General features: G+C 47.0%; 1 protein-coding gene across 7 annotated transcripts in view; it reads right to left on the bottom strand.

Moving 5' to 3' along the window:
- syne3 (spectrin repeat containing, nuclear envelope family member 3) overlaps positions 1–20,878 on the bottom strand; it is a 207,420-nt gene that overhangs the window by 141,383 nt on the left and 45,159 nt on the right. For all 7 annotated transcript variants that reach the window (XM_067992140.1, XM_067992143.1, XM_067992141.1 and 4 more), the window contains exons 8-10: positions 11,961–12,104; positions 7,078–7,209; positions 3,441–3,602 (exon numbers count right to left, since the gene is read on the bottom strand). In XM_067992140.1, the coding sequence (XP_067848241.1) occupies positions 3,441–3,602; positions 7,078–7,209; positions 11,961–12,104 (438 nt within the window). The remainder of the gene's footprint in view (positions 1–3,440; positions 3,603–7,077; positions 7,210–11,960; positions 12,105–20,878) is intronic.

Genomic DNA, 20,878 nt, shown 5'->3' on the forward strand with positions numbered 1-20,878 from the left:
AGAATGTACTCTGGGTGGGGGACTTCAATGTCCATTACCAAGAGTGGCTCAGAAGCACCATGACTGACCGAGTCCTGAAGGACATAGACTGTGGCCTGCGGCAGGTGGTGAGCGAACCAACATGAGGGAAAAACCTACTTGACCTCGTCCTCACCAATCTATCTGTCCATGACAGTATTGGTAGGAGTGACCACCGCACAGTCATCGTGGAGATGAAGTCCCGTCTTCGCACTGAGGACACCATCCAACGTGTTGTGTGGCACTACCACCGTGCTAAATGGGATAGATTCAAAACAGATCTTGCGGCTCAAAACGGGGCATCCATGAGGCACTGTGGGCCATCAGCAGCAGAATTGTATTCCAGCACAATCTGTAACCTCATGGCCCGGCATATTCCTCACTCTACCATTACCAACAAGCCAGGGCATCAACCCTGGTTCAATGGGGAGTGTAAAAGAGCATGCCAGGAGCAGCACCAGGCATACCTAAAAATGAGGTGCCAACCTGGTGAAGCTACAACTCAGGACTACATACATGCTAAACAGTGAGAGCAACATGCTATAGACAGAGCTAAGCGATTCCACAACCAATGGATCAGATCAAAGCTCTGCAGTCCTGCCACATCCAGTCGTGAATGGTGGTGGACAATTAAACAACTAACGGGAGGAGGAGGCTCTGTAAACATCCCCATCCTCAATGATGGTGGAGTCCAGCACGTGAGTGCAAAAGACAAGGCTGAAGCGTTTGCAATCATCTTCAGCCAGAAGTGCCGAGTGGATGATCCATCTCTGCCTCCTCCCGATATCCCCACCATCACAGAAGCCAGTCTTCAGCCAATTCGATTCACTCCACGTGATATCAAGAAACGGCTGAGTGCACTGGATACAGCAAAGGCTGTGGGCCCCGACAATATCCCGGCTGTAGTGCTGAAGACTTGTGCTCCAGAACTAGCTGCAACTCCAGCCAAGCTGTTCCAGTACAGCTACAACACTGGCATCTACCCAACAATGTGGAAAATTGCCCAGTTATGTCCTGTCCACAAAAAGCAGGACAAATCCAATCCGGCCAATTACCACCCCATCAGTCTACTCTCAATCATCAGCAAAGTGATGGAAGGTGTTGTCGACAGTGTTATCAAGCGGCACTTACTCACCAATAACCTGCTCACCGATGCTTAGTTTGGGTTCCACCAGGACCACTCAGCTCCAGACCTCATTACAGCCTTGGTCCAAACATGGACAAAGAGCTGAATTCCAGAGGTGGGGTGAGAGTGACTGCCCTTGACATCAAGGCAGCATTTGACCGAGTGTGGCACCAAGGAGCCCTAGTAAAATTGAAGTCAATGTGAATCAGGGGGAAAACTCTCCAGTGGCTGGAGTCATACCTAGCACAAAGGAAGATGGTGGCGGTTGTTGGAGGCCAATCATCTCAGCCCCAGGGCATTGCTGCAGGAATTCGTCAGGGCAGTGTCCGAGGCCCAACCATCTTCAGCTGCTTCATCAATGACCTTCCCTCCATCATAAGGTCAGAAAGGGGGATGCTCGCTGATGATTGCACAGTGTTCAGTTCCATTCGCAACCCCTCAGATAATGAAGCAGTCCGAGCCCGCATGCAGCAAGACCTGGACAACATCCAGGCTTAGGGTCATAAGTGGCAAGTAACATTCGCGCCAGACAAGTGCCAGGCAATGACCATCTCCAACAAGAGAGAGTCTAACCACCTCCCCTTGACATTCAACGGCATTACCATCGCCGAATCCCCCACCATCAACATCCTGGGGGTCACCATTGACCAGAAACTTAACTGGACCAGCCACATAAATACTGTGGCTACAAGCAGGTCAGAGGCTGGGTATTCTGCGGCGAGTGACTCACCTCCTGACTCCCCAAAGCCTTTCCCACCATCTACAAGGCACAAATCAGGAGTGTGATGGAATAATCTCCACTTGCCTGGATGAGTGCAGCTCCAACAACACTCAAGAAGCTCGACACCATCCAGGACAAAGCAGCCCGCTTGATTGGCACCCCATCCACCACCCTAAACATTCACTCCCTTCACCACCGGCGCACAGTGGCTGCGGTGTGTACCATCCACAGGATGCACTGCAGCAACTCGCCAAGGCTTCTTCAACAGCACCTCCCAAACTCGCGACCTCTACCACCTAGAAGGACAAGAGCAGCAGGCACATGGGAACAACACCACCTGCACGTTCCCCTCCAAGTCACACACCATCCTGACTTGTAAATATATCGCCGTTCCTTCATCGTCGCTGTGTCAAAATTGTGGAACTCCCTTCTTAACAGCACTGTGGGAGAACCGTCACCACACGGACTGCAGCGGTTCAAGAAGGCGACTCAGCACCACCTTCTCAAGGGCAATTAGGATTGGGCAATAAATGCCGGCCTCGCCAGCGACGCCCACATCCCATGAACGAATAAAAAAAAACTTGTCCTGCCACCTTCAAAGATTTGTGTATGTACACCCCCAGGTATCTTTGTTCCTGCACTCCCTTTGAAATTGTACCAATTATTTTATATTACCCTCCTCATTCTTCCACCAAAATGTAACATTTCACACTTCTCTGCGTTAAATTTCATCTGCCATGTGTCTGCCCATTTCATTAGTCTGTCTTTGTCCTCCTGCAGTCTGTTACTATCCTCCACATTGTTTACTATATTTCCAAGTTTTGTGTCATCTGCAAACCTTGAAATTATACCCTCTGTACCTAAGTCCAGATCATTAATATATATCAAAGAGCAGTGGCTCTAACACTGACCCCTGGGAAAACCACCGTATACTTCCCTCCAGCCTGATAAGGACATCCTCTCTTTCCACTACTGTAATATTCTCCTTAATCAATATTGCCACACCCCTCCTTTCTTTCCTTCCCTATCCTTCCTGAACACCTTGTATCCAGGAATATTTAGTACCCAATCCTGTCCTTTTTTCAGCCAGGTCTCCGTTATCAGCACAACATCGTATTCCCATTCGTAAATGGCAAGTTGTGAATCTGAATTAAATAAATCTGGTAATTTGTGATCTGACACCAGATAAAATGAACATGAAGCTGTTTGAATATCACAACTCGTTCACAAATGCTTTCAGGGAATGGAACCTGCTACTCCCAGCTGGTTGAGCTTACATGTGACTGCAGTCTTGCACTTATGCCAAAGTGGAATTGAGGTACAAATCAGCCATAATCTAATTGAATATGCTCGAGGGGCTGAATGGCCTCCTCCTGTTCTTATGTAACAGGCTCGAGGGGTAGAATGGCCACCTCCTGTTCCTATATTCCAAGGCCAATGGTAGTGCAACCCTGCCTGAGATCAGCTAATTCAGCACAGACCAGGGATTCCATTGGGATCTTCCTAGCTTTTGGATAAACTCACTAAGCCCAATGTTTTTATGACTTCTTCATTGTGACATATTGCTGATCTCACCTCAGCCTCACTGCTCCCCGTGTCCATGTCCCCTCCATCTGAGATTTGGAGATGAGCTTCCTGCTGATGTTGAGCTCTGGTCATCCAGTGTTCCAGTTCACACAGGCTATGCTGGTACTGCTCATGCTCCAAGACCACTTGCGCACTTCTTTTAACCATCGTCTGCCGTAAAAAGCAGATGTCAAAATGAATCGTCCAGATTGCAGTTAGTTTTTAGGATGTGATAACAGGACACTTAGAAAATATCAAGGGGATTAGACAAAGTCAACATGGATTTATGTTTGACAAACCTACTGGAGTTTTTTGAGGATGTAACTGGTAGAATAGATAAGGGAGAACCAGTTCGGTTTATTTGGATTTTCAGAAGGCCTTCGATAAAGTCCCACATAAGAGGTTAGTGTGCAAAATTAAAGCACATGGGATTGGGGGTAATATACTGGCATGGATTGAAAATTGGTTAACAGACAGGAAACAGAGAGTAGGAATAAATGGGTCTTTTTCGGGGTGGCAGGCAGTGACTAGTGGGGTACCGCAGGGATCAGTGCTTGGGCCCCAGCTATTCACAATATATATCAATGATTTGGAAGAGGGAACCAAATGTAATATTTCCAAGTTTGCTGATGACACAAAACTAGGTGGGATCGTGAGCTGTGAGGAGGATGCAAAGAGGCTTCAAGGCGATTTAGACAAGTTGAGTGAGTGGGCAAATACATGGCAGATGCTGTATAATGTGGATAAATGTGAAGTTATCCACTTCAGAAGGAAAAACAGAAAGGCAGAGTATTATTTAAATGGTGATAGATTGGGGAATGTTGATGTACAAAGGGACCTGGGTGTCCTTGTACACCAGTCACTGAAAGCGAGCATTCAGGTGCAACAAGCAGTTAGGAAGGCAAATGGTACATTGGCCTTCATTGCAAGAGGATTTGAGTATAGGAGCAAGGATGTCTTACTGCAGTTATACAGGGCCTTGGTGAGACCACACCTGGAGTATTGTGTGCAGTTTTGGTCTCCTTTCCTCAGAAAGGATATACTTGCCATAGAAGGGAGTGCAGCGAAGGTTCACCAGACTGATTCCTGGGATGACAGGACTGTCGTATGAGGAGAGATTGGGTCGACTCGGCCTGTATTCACTCGAGTTTAGAAGAATGAGAGGGGATCTCATTGAAACATATAAAATTCTGACAGGGCTAGACAGACTGGATGCAGGGAGGATGTTTCCCCTGGCTGGGGGGTCCAGAACAAAGGGTCACAGTCTCAGGATGCCCGGTAGGACATTTAGGACTGAGATGAGGAGAAATGTCTTCACTCAGAGGGTGGTGAACCTGTGGAATTCTCTACCACAGAAGGCTGTGGAGGCCAAGTCACTGAATATATTTAAGAAGGAGCTAGATAGATTTCTAGACACAAAAGACATCAAGGGGTATGGGGAGAGAGCGGGAATATGGTATTGAGATAGAGGATCAGCCATGATCATATTGAATGGTGGAGCAGGCTCGAAGGGCCGAATGGCCTACTCCTGCTCCTATTTTCTATGTTTCACAAATATCCAGATCACATACTGCATTGTTTAAAATAGAGAGAATAATTTTGCATATTCTTAATACCAGAGTACGAAGGAGGGAAATTAAGTTTAATTTTGTAAACGTGTTAAAATAAATTTGTGCCATGCTTTGGCAACTTCTCTCTCGCCTCAGCCCCCTCCCCACTCTAGTAATATCAATATAAGAACATAAGAAATAAGCAGGAGTAGGCCATATGACCCCTCGAGCCTGCTCCACCATTCAAGATCATGGCTGATCTTCTACCTCAATTCCACTTTCCCGCCCGATCCCCATATCCCTTGATTCCCCTAAAGTCCAAAAATCTATCGATCTCAGTCTTGAATATACTCAATGACTGAGCATCCACAGCCCTCTGGGGTAGAGAATTCCAAAGATTCACAACCCTCTGAGTGAAGAAATTCCTCCTCATCTCAGTCCTAAATGGCCGACCCCTTATCCTGAGACCATGTCCCCTCGTTCTGGACCCTCCAGCCAGGGGAAACAGCCTCTCAGCATGTTCCCTGTCAAGCCCTCAGTATCGTACATGTTTCAATGAGATCACCTCTCATGAAACATTCCTCAACTCTACAAGGAGTCGCCAGTCATCGAGAGGGCTTGAGCATTGCCGTGAATTGATTCATCCCAAGTGCACCCACCCCCGACCGGTCAGCAGCTCACTCCTTCCCTCCATGACCCAGCAAGACTGCAAATTCTCTGCCGGTTACCTGTGACTGACATAGAAAGACATTTAAATCTCACTCAGGATTGACTAGACGCCAAGTGGAGGCTCTCAGGAAATATATTCCCTGCCAGCCGTCACCTCACAGCAAGGCACACAGACAGCTCACCCCGGGGAACAGAGCAGAGCACTTCAGCACTGACTGGCTGCCCGCTCGCTCTCTGCACATTCCAGAGTGTCTCACTTCTGTGCTGTGCATCTAATACACAGACTATTAGAAACAAATTGTCTGTTTCCATGTTGTAACTTCTATGTAATATGGGGAGGAATATACAGAGAATATAGAAACTGGCAAATACAGTATAAGCAGTAGATGAAACAGACTGAGTATTCAGTGCAACATTAACAGGCCCTGTGGCATGTAGCGGGGTTATATTAAGTCTACAGCACAGAAACGGGCCATTCGCCCCTACTGGTCTATGCCGGTGTTTATGCTCCACACGAGCCTCCTCCCTCCCTACTTCATTTCACCCTATCAGCATATCCTTCTATTCCTTTCTCCCTCATGTTTTTATCCAGCTTCCCCTTAAATGCATCTACACTATTCGCCTCAACTACTCCTTGTGGTAGTGAGTTCCACATTCTCACCATTCTCTGGGTAAAGAAGTTTCTCCTGAATTCCCCATTGGATTTATTAGTGACTATTTTATATTTATAATCTCCAGTTTTAGTCTCCCCACAAATTTTCTCCACGTCTACCCTTTCAAACCCTTTCATAATCTTAAAGATCTCTATCAGGTCGCCCCTCAGCCTTCGTTTTTTTAGAGAAAAGATCCCCAGCCTGTTCAGCCTTTCCTGATAAGTATATCCGCTCAGTTCTGGTAACATTCTTGTGAATATTTTTTGCACCTTCTCCAGTGCCTCTATATCCTTTTTATAATATGGAGGCCAGAACTGTTCACAGTGCACTAAGTATGGTCCAACCAAGATTCAGTGTAACAGGCCATGTGCACACAAGGTGATTGTGCAGTGTTGGAGCTACATTTGTCCGACTTCCTGGGGGGTGGGGGGAGAGGAGGAGTTGAACTCGAGACTTGGCCAACTTGTCAGGAAGGTGACCGAGTGGGTTAGCTGGTGAGAAGGCCGAGTGGTGACTGGGGACTGGCAGGCCGAAGCGGGTTCCTGGGAACAGAGCGAAGCCGATCCTCCAAAGCCACATTGGCTGACCTCAAAACGATTGGGGGGGGGTGCGGGGGGTGGGGTGGATGGGCTCATGAACTCCCCTCATAGCTCCGCCACTGGGGCAGTTCGGAGGAGGGGTACAGATCAATTCCCCCCACGCCCCTCAATACTGGAACCGTGGTGATGGTGGATGGCATTGGGCAGCATACGATTTTTGAAAATCACACTGTACCTGGAGAGACTTCCTCAGAAAACGGCACTCTGCAAGAATTCGGGAAATCTGAGAATGAACCGAGTGCAGTGAAAGCGAAGAATGGAGATCAGTCAATGCCTCTTCAAACCCGCTCAAACTTTTCCCGATGGACTGAAACAGAAATTCCACACTCAGAAATCTCAGACTAGTATTGAACATTATAAACAGAAATGTAAATATAAGAGAGAGAAATTCACACAAATAACATAGGAACAGGTGGAGGCCATTCAGTCCCCCGTGTCTGCTCCGCCATTTGATAAGATCATGGCTGATCTGTGATCTAACTCCATATACCTGCCTTTGGCCCATATCCCTTAATACCTTTGGTTGCCAAAAAGCTATCCATCTCAGATTTAAATTTAACAATTGAGCTAGTATCAATTGCCGTTTGCGGAAGAGAGTTCCAAACTTCTACAACCCTTTGTGTGTAGAAATGTTTTCTAATCTCACTCCTGAAAGGTCTGGCTCTAATTTTTAGACTGTGCCCCCTACTCCTAAAATCCCCAACCAGCGGAAATAGTTTCTCTCAATCCACCCTATCTGTTCCCCTTAATATCTTATAAACTTCGATCAGATCACCCCTTAACCTTCAAAACTCCAAAGAATACAACCCCAATTTGTGTAATCTCTCCTCGTAACTTAACCCTTGAAGTCCGGGTATCATTCTCGTAAACCAACGCTGCACTCCCTCCAAGGCCAATATGTCCTTCCGAAGGTGCGGTGCCCAGAACTGCTCACAGTACTCCAGGTGCGGTCTAACCAGGGTTTTGTATAGCTGCAGCATAACTTCTGCCCCCTTGCACTCTAGTCCTCTAGATATAAAGGCCAGCATTCCATTAGCCTTATTGATTATTTTCTGCACCTGTTCATGACACTTCAATGATCTATGTACCTGAACCCCTAGGTCCCTTTAGACATCCACTGTTTTTAACTTTTAACCATTTAGAAAGTACCCTGTTCTATCCTTTTTTGATCCAAAGTGGATGACCTCACATTTGTCTACATTGAATTCCATTTGCCACAATTTTGCCCATTCACCTAATCTATCAATATCCCTTTGTAATTTTATGTTTTCATCTACACTGCTTACAGAGTGTCTTGTGGTCAAATAAGTGTGACTAAGCTTAGTGATTTGTGCATCGAGTGTATTCCAGATGTCACACTTTTTTGAGATGCAAAGTAGTCTTAAATAATGAAAGAAAAGCGAGCCCAACATGATTAAGTCTCCAGAATGATAGAATCTTAAAGCACAGAAGGAAGTCATTTGGCCCATCATGTCTATGCGGCCTCTCTGAAAGAGCTGTTAATTACTCCCACTCTCCCGCCCTTTTCCCCCCATACCTGTCTAAATTTTCTTCTTCAAATATTTTCTCACTTTCCTTTTAAAACCTATACTGATTTCTGCTTCCCCGCTGTTTCTGATCAGGAATTCCATGTCCTGACAGCCCTGTGTGAACAATTTCCCTAACCTCTCCCTTTATTCTATGAGTGATGATCTTAAATTAATTCCACTAATTACTAACTCACAAACCAGTAGAAATAGCTTTTCCCAAGATAATTAATCAAAACCCCCCCACCCTTTTTTGTCCTTTGCTTCTGGTCCTGCACAAACACCCGCCGCCCCGTGCCCCCTCCCCCTCTCTTTCCCCAACCCTGGTCCTGCTCCTTTCCCCCCTCCCTGCTCACCTTTCCCCCCCAATCCTCTTCCCCCTCCCCTCAGCTCCTGCTCCACCTCACCCCTCTCCCCCCACCACTGCGCCCTGTTCCTCCTCCTCCCCCAGCCAGCTCCCCCCCCCACTCCCCCTCCATTTAATGCGATCATGGCTGACATGTATCCTGACTCCATATTCCCTAATACCCTTGGCTAGCAAAAATCTAATCGATTTCAGATTTAAAATTATTAATTGAGCTTGCATCATCTGCTTTCTGTGGGAGAGAGCTTTCTGCCACCCTTTGTGTGAAGAAGTGTTTCCTAACTTCTCTCCTGAAAAATTACTGGTAAGCACAAAGATTGGGAAAATACTAGTAATATACTGGCATGGATAGAGGATTGGCTAACTAACAGAAAACAAAGAGTCGGGATAAAAGGGTCATTTTCAAAATGGCAGTCTGTAACTGGTGGGGTGCCGCAGGGCTCAGTGCTGGGGCCTCAACTATTTACAATATATATCAATGACTTGGATGAAGGAACAGAGTGTCTTGTGGTCAAATTGACTGCTGATACAAAGATAGGTGGAAAAGCAAATTGCGATGAGGACACAAAGTGTCTGCAAAGGGATATTGCAAATATCCCTTTGATAGGTTAAGCGAATTGGCAAAAATTTGGCAGATGGAATATAATGTGGGCAAATGTGAAGTCATCCACTTTGGGAGGAAAAATAAAAAAGCAAAATATTATTTGAATGGAAAAATACTACAAAATGCTGCAGTACAGAGGGATCTGGGTGTCCTCGTACATGAAACACAAAGAGTGAACATACAGGTGCAGCAGGTAATCCGGAAGGCAAACAGAATATTGGCCTTGATTTCTAGGGGGATGGAGTATAAAAGCAGGGAAGTCATGCTACAACTGTACAGGGTGCTGGTGAGACCGCACCTGGAGTACTGCGTACAGTTCTGGTGTCCTTATTTAAGGAAGGACATACTTGCATTGGAGGCAGTTCAGAGAAGGGTCACTCGGTTGATTCCGGGTATGGTAGGGTTGTCTTATGAGGAAAGATTGAACAGGTTGGGTCTATACTCATTGGAGTTTAGAAGAATGAGAGGAGATCATATTGAAACATACAAGATTCTGAGGGGACTCGACAGGGTAGATGCTGAGAGGATGTTACCCCTCATGGGGGAATCTAAAACTGGGGGGCATAGTCTCAGAATAAGGGGTCGCCCGTTTAAGACGGAAATGAGGAGGAATTTCTTCTCCCAGAGGGTCATGAAACTTTGGAATTCTTTACCCCAAAAAGCTGTGGAGGCTGAGTCATTGAATACATTCAAGGCTGAGTTAGACAAATTTTTGATCAGCAAGGGAGTCAAAGGATATGGGGAAAAGGCAGGAAAGTGGAGTTGAGGTAAAAATCAGATCAGCCATGATCTCATTAAATGGCAGAGCAGGCTCGAGGGGCCGAATGGCCTACTCCTGCTCCTATCTCGTATGGTCTTATAGAACCATAGAAAATAGGAGCAAGAGTAGGCCATTCGGCCCTTCGGGCCTGCTCCGCCATTCAAAATGATCATGGCTGATTGTCTAACTCAGTACCCTGTTCCAGCTTTTTCCCATATCCCTTGATCCCTTTCGCATTAAGAAATATATCTATCTCCTTCTTGAATACATCTAATGACTTGGCCTCCACTGCCTTCTGTGGTAGAGAATTCCACAGGTTCACCACCCTCTGAGTGAAGAAATTTCTCCTCATCTCAGTTCTAAATGGCATACCCCGTATCCTGAGACATGACTCCTGGTTCTGGACTCCCCAGCCATCGGGAACATCCTCCCTGCATCTAGTCTGTCTAGTCCTGTTAGAATTTTATATGTTTCGATGAGATCACCTCTCATTCTTCTAAACTCGAGTGAATATAGGCCTAGTCGACCCAATCTCTCCTCATATGTCAATCCTGCCATCCCAGGAATCAGTCTGGAAAACCTTCGTTGCACTCCCTCCATGTCAAGGACTTATGAAAGGCCTGGCTCTGATTTTAAGGTTATGTCCCCTTGTCCCAGACTCCCCCACCAGTGGAAAAAGTTTCTCTCTATCTACCCTATCAATTCCTTTCAAAATACTAAACACCTCAATCAAATCTCCCTTTAACCTTCTATATTCCGGGGAATACAAGCCGAGTTTATGGAATCTCTCCTCACAACCTAACCCTTGGAGCCCTGATAACATTCTGGTGAATCTACGCTGCACTCCTCCCAAGGCCACTATATCCTTTCTCAGGTGCGGTGCCCAGAACTGTACACAGTGCTCCAGATGTGGTCCAGGGCTTTGTATAGCTGTAGCATAACTTCTACCCTTTTATATTCTAGCCCTCGAGTTATAAATGCTAACATTCCATTAGCCTTTTTGATTATTTTTTGTACCTCACCACTACATTTTAGTGATCTGTGTACATGGGCCCCTAAATCTCTTTGGATCTCCACTGTTCCGAGCTCTTCACCATTTAAAAAATACTCCGATCCTTTTTTGGTCCCAAATGGATGACCTCACACTTACCTGCGTTAAAATCCATCTGCCACAGTTTTGCCCACTCACCTAATCTATCAATGTCTCTTTATAATTTTATGCTCCCGCCTACACGACTTACTATGCCACCAATCGTTGTGATGTCAGCAAACTTGGATATATGGCTTCCTATTGTGTTATCTAAGTCATTAATAAATATAGTGAATAGTTGAGGCTCCAGCACAGATCCTTGTGGGACACCACTAGTCACTTCCTTCCAATTCGAGTGCATACCGATTATCCTACTCTCTCTTCTACCACCTAACCAATCTCCTTACCAGGTCAATAATTTGCCTTCAATTCCATGAGCTTTAATTTTAGCGAACAGTCTCTTATGTGGAACCTTATCGAATGCCTTCTGGACATGAGGAAACTACATCCATAGATATTTGCCTGTCTACTACTTGAATTTTTTGAGGAAACAACTAAATCAGGTGTGTTAGACATGACCTACACTTTACAAACCCATGATGGCTCTCTCTAACCAGCTCAAATTTCTCTCAGTGCTCCTCCGTGCCCTGCTCTCACTGCCTCCGCTCCCCCCACTGCGCCCTTCCCGGCCCTGTACACAGACCAAGCACACCCAGCGCATGCATCCCACGCAGTGATGTACTTTGAGCACAATCTCTGCCATCTAGACATTACCTCCAGTCGCTCCTGTTGTGCTTTTTTAGTCTGAAGATCTGGCTGCAATCTCCTCTCCATTGTTAACTGGGATTTGAAAGCTCCGAGTCTCCCCAGCAATGTGCCGTGGGCAGTAACAAACTCCGATAACTTTTGCAGCCACGTCTGATGGAACAAGATCACAAAGATAAGTAAAGGTGACCAAACTCATCCAGCTGATCCTGCAACAGAAATCTACAATTCTTCATTACTACATCTAACCGCCTCTTCAATATTTCCAGAGTCAAGTCTCCACGACATCACTGCGATGGGACAGATATCTCAGTCAATGTACTGGCACCGGGCTGCAGTCATTTCAGGCTATTTTAACGGGCCACTGCTTCTTGTAATTTTCGTAGTGCACTTCCCCCATAAGCAAATGTGACAACCTCTGCACACAAGTGGCAGTGCTGCAGTGACCTGTCACTGGAAAGAGCCACAAACCCTTTAGAATTCACACAATCCTGGATTGTTAGCACCAAATGTTGCAAAACATATCACCCTTGGGCTGGGCTCACATCCCAAATTAACTAACGAGATTTAGGAACATAGGAACAGGAGTCGACCATTCAGCCCCTCGTGTCTGCTGCGCCATTTGATAAGATCATGGCTGATCTGTGATCTAACTCCATATACCTGCCTTTGGCCCATATCGCTTAATATCTTTGGTTGCCAAAAAGCTATCTATCTCACATTTAAATTTAGCAATTGAGCTAGTATCAATTGCCGTTTGCGGAAGACAGTTCCAAACCCTTTGTGTGTAGAAATGTTTTCTAATCTCGCTCCTGAAAGGTCTGGCTCTAATTTTTAGACTGTGCCCCCTACTCCTAAAATCCCCAACCAGCGGAAATAGTTTCTCTCTATCCACCCTATCTGTTCCCCTTAATATCTTATAAACTTCGATCAGATCACCCCTTAACCTTCAAAACTCCAGAGAACACAACCCCAATTTGTGCAATCTCTCCTTGTAACTTAATCCTTGAAGTCCGGGTATCATTCTAGTAAACCTACGCTGCACTCCCTCCAGGCAATATGTCCTTCTGAAGGTGCGGTGCCCAGAACTGCTCACAGTACTCCAGGTGTGGTCTAACCAGGGTTTTGTATAGCTGCAGCGTAACTTCTGCCCCCTTGCACTCTAGTCCTCTAGATATAAAGGCCAGCATTCCATTAGCCTTATTGATTATTTTCTGCACCAGTTCATGACACTTCAATGATCTATGTACCTGGACCCCTAAGTCCCTTTGGACATCCACTGTTTTTAACTTTTTACCATTTAGAAAGTAACCTGTTCTATCCTTTTTTGATCCAAAGTGGATGACCTCACATTTGTTTACATTGAATTCCATTTGCCACAGTTTTGCCCATTCACCTAATCTATCAATATCCCTTTGTAATTTTATGTTTTCATCTACACTGCTTACAATGCCACCAATCTTTGTGTCGTCGGCAAACTTAGATATGAGACTTTCTATGCCTTCATCTAAGTCGTTAATAAATATTGTGAATAATTGAGGCCCCAAGACAGATCCCTGCGGGACTCCACTAGTCACATCCTGCCAATGTGAGCACCTACCCATTATCCCTACTCTCTGTCGCCTTTCGCTCAGCCAACTTCCTAACCAAGTCCGTACTTTTCCCTCGATTCCATGGGCTTCTAACTACTCTGTTATCCTACTCTCTCTTCTACCACCTAACCAATCTCCTTACCAGGTCAATAATTTGCCTTCAATTCCATGAGCTTTAATTTTAGCGAACAGTCTCTTATGTGGAACCTTATCGAATGCCTTCTGGACATGAGGAAACTACATCCATAGATATTTGCCTGTCTACTACTTGAATTTTTTGAGGAAACAACTAAATCAGGTGTGTTAGACATGACCTACACTTTACAAACCCATGATGGCTCTCTCTAACCAGCTCAAATTTCTCTCAGTGCTCCTCCGTGCCCTGCTCCCACTGCCTCCGCTCCCCCCACTGCGCCCTTCCCGGCCCTGTACACAGACCAAGCACACCCAGCGCATGCATCCCACGCAGTGATGTACTTTGAGCACAATCTCTGCCATCTAGACATTACCTCCAGTCGCTCCTGTTGTGATAACAGTCTCTTATGTGGGACCTTATCAAATGCCTTCTGGAAGTCCATATAAATAACATCCATTGACATTCCCCTGTCCACGACTTTAGTCACCTCTTCAAAAAATTCAATCAGGTTTGTCAGGCACGACCTACCTTTCACAAATCCATGCTGGCTCTCTCTGATTAACTGAAAATTCTCGAGGTGTTCAGTCACCCTATTCTTAATTATAGACTCCAGCATTTTCCCCACAACAGATGTTCGGCTAACTGGTCTATAATTCCCTGGTTTCCCTCTCTCTCCTTTCTTAAAAAGCAGAGTGACATGTGCAATTTTCCAATCCAGAGGGACAGTTCCTGAATCTAGAGAACTTTGAAAGATTATAGTTAGGGCATCCGCAATGTGCTCACCTACTTCCTTTAAAACCCTGGGATGGAAACCATCTGGTCCTGGGGATTTGTCACTCTTTAGTGCTATTATTTTCTGCATTACTGTTGCTTTACTTATGTTAATTTATCGAGTCCCTGTCCCCGATTCAATATAAGTTTTCTTGGGATTTCCGGCATGCTATACTCTTTTTCGACTGTAAATACTGACGCAAAGTAATTGTTCAACACGTCCGCCATTTCCCCATTGTCAATGACAATATCCCCACTTTCAGTTTTTAAGGGGCCAACACTGCTCCTGACCACCCTCTTTTTCCTAATATAACTATAAAAGTTCTTTGTATTGGTTTTGATATCCCTTGCGAGTTTCTTTTCATACTCTCTTTTTGTAGCTCTTACTATCTGTTTTGTGATGTGGAGATGCCGGTGATGGACTGGGGTTGACAATTGTAAACAATTTTACAACACCAAGTTATAGTCCAGCAATTTTATTTTAAATTCACAAGCTTTCGGAGATTTTCTCCTTCCTCAGGCAAATGTTTCAAGATCTCGAGATCTTGAAACATTTGCCTGAGGAAGGAGAAAATCTCCGAAAGCTTGTGAATTTAAAATAAAATTGCTGGACTATAACTTGGTGTTGTAAAATTGTTTACAATTATCTGTTTTGTGACCCTTTGTTGATCTTTGTATCTTTCCCATTCGCCAGCATCTGTGCCATTTTTTGCCTTTTTGTACGCCCTTTCCTTATGTCTTATACTGTCCCTTACCTCTTTAGTTGTCCATGGCTGTTTTTTTTGGCAAGTAGAGTTCTTGCCCCTCAGGGGTATAAACCGGTTCTGTATCTCGTTAAATGTTTCTTTGAACATTTCCCACTGATCATCAGTCGTTTTACCCATTAACAGATTTGCCCAGTTTACTGTGGACAGTCTCTGTCTCATCCCATTGAAGTCGGCCTTGCCCAAGTCTAAAATCTTAGCAGCTGATTCACTTTTTTCCCTTTCAAACACTACATTGAACTCGATCATGTTATGATCACTATTGGATAGATGTTCACGCACAGTTAAGCAGTTAACTAAATCTAGTATGGCTTGCCCCCTTGTTGCCTCCAGGACATACTGCTGCAGAAAACTATCCCGGACACACTCAAGAAATTCACTACCTTTCTGACAGTTGCTAGTCTGCTTTTCCCAATCTATGTGAAGGTTAAAGTCCCCCATTAAGACCTCTATGCCTTTCTTACACGCTTGTCTAATCTCTGCATTTATACAATCTAGCACTTCAGAGATGCTGCCAGGGCTCCTATATACAACTCCCACTATAGTCTTAGATCCTTTCCTATTTCTCAATTCAACCCATAAGGTCTCTGTTGGCTGCTTACCTCTCGTTATATCCCCCTTTATCATTGAAGTGATTTCATCTCTAATCACTAAGGCTACTCCTCCCCCTCTTCCATTTTCCCTATCTCTCCTGTAGACCTTATAACCCGGTATATTTAGTTCCCAATCCTGACCATCCTGTAGCCATGTCTCAGTAATAGCTATCATGTCATACCCTCCAATTTGAATTTGAACCTGTAGTTCATTTAATTTATTCCTTACACTCCGTGCATTTGTATATAGAACTCTTAGTTGGGCCACACACCCTAGCCTGACCTTCAGCTTTGATGCTGGGTTAATCGCCTTACGCCTTCTAGTTTTTATATTATCTGTCGAGTCTAAAGTACACTTTCTTTCTGCTGCTCTACGCTTTTCCCTTTCACTTGTTCTTGAACAACTGTTTGTACTATTTGTATTGTAGATTTCCCCTGGGTCTTCCCCTCTCTTGCTGCTCTCAACTTTATTCCCTTCTGACTCCCCGCTCAGGTTCCCATCCCCCTGCCACTCTAGTTTACTTACAGAAGTTAAGCAGGAGGCACACAGAATAGCACAAGATATCATACAATGATAGCAGTAAATGGCCCGATCTTTAAAAGTACACACTGCTCCTGACTGCAGCCAGCTGATATATCAACAGTCTATTAGAATCATTGAAAATTTACAGCACAGGAGGCCATTTGGCCCATCGTGTCTGCGCCGTCCAAAAATGAGCCATCCAGCCCAATCCCACTTTCTAGCATTTGGTCCGAGGCCTTCTCGGTTATGGCACTTTAAGTGCATATCCAAGTACTTTTTAAATGTGATGAGGGCTTCTGCCTCTACCACCCTTTCAGGCGGTGAGTTCCAGACCCCAACCACCCATTTTTGGTTCAGTTTCCTCCAGGACCACGTTTGTGGTTCAGTCTCTCAGTCTCCATGCTAAATACTTAAATGTTCCATTCTGACTTTAACTTTGGACTCCCTCCTATTGACTCCTTTCTATTCCCCGTTTATCATCAGGACATGTCTATCCTAATCTTGCTATGTAACCACACCTATGTAACTTGACGTTCACCTGCGCGTTTTGGCTGCCGCTCCAGACCCGAGCCTGTCACTTCTATTTCCCTTTTTTTCTCTTTACCCCTCCTAGGCCCCTCTTTCTTGTTGTCATGCCTCCTTTCATTTCTCCCCTCTTGGGTACTCTTCCTGCCCCTCCACCCGGGTACTTTGCATCCCCCCCCCACAAATTCCTACCCCAACCCTTCAGCATTCCTCGACCTTCCTACTCTCCTGCCGCCGTCCCAGGCTTGACTCCCTCTTAGATGAGCCTACAGTTTCCCTCTGTGCCTCTCTTGGCATTCTGCGAAGGGCCCATCGAGGCACTTGGCACTACCTCCTTACAAGCAGCAACCCCAACTGCCCCATCCTAATCTCTCACTGACCTACCCTCCCAGCGGGGGGCTAACCTTCCTGTCCCACTCGCCCCTCCCAGCACTGACCCTCTGGACTCCGCTAGCGGATCAGCTATCACCGACCCTCTCCGCATCTCCCTCCAGAATGTCTGTTCACTTGTGAACAAGGCCCTTACCATCCATGAGCTTATTGTGGATGATTGCATTGACGTCATGGCCTTGACGGAAACCTGGCTGACAGTCGATGACACTTTTCCCCCTTAATGAAGCCTCCCCGCCTGTCCATATCTTCCACCACTTGCCCCACCCAGACCGCCGCAGTGGCAGTGTGGTCCTTATCACCAAATCACCTTCCTACTCTCCTCTTGGTCTGTCCCCACACTCCTCTGGTACCACCTTCTCCTTTGAGCATCTCACCTTGTCTCACCCCTCTTACCTCTCCTTTAAAATCCTTGTTCTCCACTGCCCACACAAGCACCACGCCAAGTTTCTCACCGAGATATCTTCACTGCTTTCCTCCTTCGGCCTCTGCATTGAGCGACTTCTCATTCTCGGTGATTTCAACCTCCATCTCAACTCATCGTGCTCTCTCTCCTCTCAGTTCACTGCCCTCCTATCCTCACTCAATCGCTCCCTCCATATAAACTCCCTACCCATATTCAAGACCACCCCCTCGACCTTGCCAACTCACCTGGCCTCTCCACTCCCATCATGTCAATCGCAGATAAGGCCATATCTGATCACTTCCTTGTGTCCGTCTCCAACCGCATCCCCCTTTCAACCCCACTTCCTTCTGTGTCCGCCCCTGGAAAAAAACTCTCCCCAAAGTCACTTACAATGGCAGTTTCAAACTCCCAATTGTCTAGCCTTTGGTCCTCCATTCACCACAACATGTCTGCAGCTCCTGATCTGCTCAATCACACCCGCACCTCCATCTTTGATGCTCTTGCCCCCATTAAAACCATTACTCTCTCTCACCCGGGTCATTCCCCTGATCTCCGCTCCCTTAAGTCCAAGGGACGCAGACTTGAATGTTTATGGCGGACAACTCGTTTATCCTTTCATTGCCAGATCTGGCTGGACCACATAAAGCATTATTGGGTCCTGCTCACCTCGGCCAAAACTGCTCACTATTCCAGGATCATCCTTCAACCGAGAGCTGGACCTATTACTGAATGGGGCGGAGATCACCTTGCACAAGAGCTCTGTACCTTGTAATGTTAATCAGGCCCAGAGTGGTCTTCTGGACTGCTTTCAATGTCCTAAGGGGTTAGAGAGGAATTTTCCAGATTGCCCTCCCAAATTGGCTTGTTTTTAATCTTTTTTTTTGCCTCTCCCAGGAGATTACATGGCTCTGAATGGGGGTAGGGAGTGTCTGTACGGTGAATGCACAAGACCTCTCAATTGTATGGGACAGTCTGGAAGGGCCAGAGGGTCTTTTGCTGTCAGTCATTTTTCATATTTTTGGACAAGTTTGAATTTGCTGATGGTTCAGGAATGAATTGCAAGAGGCTGAATCACCCGGTCTTTGTGGGACAGTCATGGCTGCTATCTCTGCATCAGACCACCTCTGCTCTAGAACACACGCCACTCGTCGGACCACCTCTACTCTAGAACACACGCCGCTCATCGGACCACCTCTACTCTAGAACACACGCCACTCGCCGGACCACCTCTACTCCAGAACACACGCCACTCGTCGGACCGCCTCTACTCCAGAACACACGCCACTCGTCGGACCGCCTCTACTCTAGAACACACGCCACTCGTCGGACCACCTCTACTCTAGAACACACGCTGCTCATCGGGCCACCTCTACTCTAGAACACACGCCACTCGCCGGACCACCTCTACTCTAGAACACACGCCACTCGTCGGACCACCTCTACTCTAGAACACACGCCACTCGCCGGACCACCTCTACTCTAGAACACACGCCACTCGTCTGACCACCTCTACTCCAGAACACACGCCACTCATCGGGACACCTCTACTCTAGAACACACGCCACTCGTCGGACCACCTCTACTCCAGAACACACGCTGCTCATCGGGACACCTCTACACTAGAACACACGCCACTCGTCGGACCACCTCTACTCCAGAACACACGCCACTCATCGGGACACCTCTACTCCAGAACACACACCACTCATCGGGACACCTCTACTCTAGAACACACGCCGCTCGCCGGACCACCTCTACTCTAGAACACACGCCACTCATCGGGACACCTCTACTCCAGAACACACACCACTCATCGGGACACCTCTACACTAGAACACACGCCACTCGCCGGACCACCTCTACTCCAGAACACACGCCACTCATCGGGACACCTCTACTCCAGAACACACACCACTCATCGGGACACCTCTACACTAGAACACACGCCACTCGTCGGACCACCTCTACTCCAGAACACACACCACTCATCGGGACACCTCTACTCCAGAACACACACCACTCATCGGGACACCTCTACTCCAGAACACACACCACTCATCGGGACACCTCTACTCCAGAACACACACCACTCATCGGGACACCTCTACTCCAGAACACACGCCACTCGTCGGACCACCTCTACTCCAGAACACACGCCACTCGCCGGACCACCTCTACTCCAGAACACACGCCACTCATCGGGACACCTCTACTCCAGAACACACACCACTCATCGGGACACCTCTACACTAGAACACACGCCACTCGTCGGACCACCTCTACTCCAGAACACACACCACTCATCGGGACACCTCTACTCCAGAACACACACCACTCATCGGGACACCTCTACTCCAGAACACACACCACTCATCGGGACACCTCTACTCCAGAACACACACCACTCATCGGGACACCTCTACTCCAGAACACACGCCACTCGTCGGACCACCTCTACTCCAGAACACACGCCACTCATCGGGACACCTCTACTCCAGAACACACACCACTCATCGGGACACCTCTACTCCAGAACACACGCCACTCGCCGGACCACCTCTACTCTAGAACACACGCCACTCGTCGGACCGCCTCTACTCCAGAACACACGCCACTCGTCGGACCGCCTCTACTCTAGAACACACGCTGCTCATCGGGCCACCTCTACTCTAGAACACACGCCACTCGCCGGACCACCTCTACTCTAGAACACACGCCACTCGTCGGACCACCTCTACTCTAGAACACACGCCACTCGTCTGACCACCTCTACTCCAGAACACACGCCACTCATCGGGACACCTCTACTCTAGAACACACGCCACTCGTCGGACCACCTCTACTCCAGAACACACGCTGCTCATCGGGACACCTCTACACTAGAACACACGCCACTCGTCGGACCACCTCTACTCCAGAACACACGCTGCTCATCGGGACACCTCTACACTAGAACACACGCCACTCGTCGGACCACCTCTACTCCAGAACACACGCCACTCATCGGGACACCACTCATCGGGACACCTCTACTCTAGAACACACGCCGCTCGCCGGACCACCTCTACTCTAGAACACACGCCACTCATCGGGACACCTCTACTCCAGAACACACACCACTCATCGGGACACCTCTACACTAGAACACACGCCACTCGTCGGACCACCTCTACTCCAGAACACACACCACTCATCGGGACACCTCTACTCCAGAACACACACCACTC

Source organism: Heptranchias perlo, chromosome 10 (genome assembly GCF_035084215.1).
Source record: "Heptranchias perlo isolate sHepPer1 chromosome 10, sHepPer1.hap1, whole genome shotgun sequence".
Lineage (NCBI taxonomy): Eukaryota > Metazoa > Chordata > Chondrichthyes > Hexanchiformes > Hexanchidae > Heptranchias > Heptranchias perlo.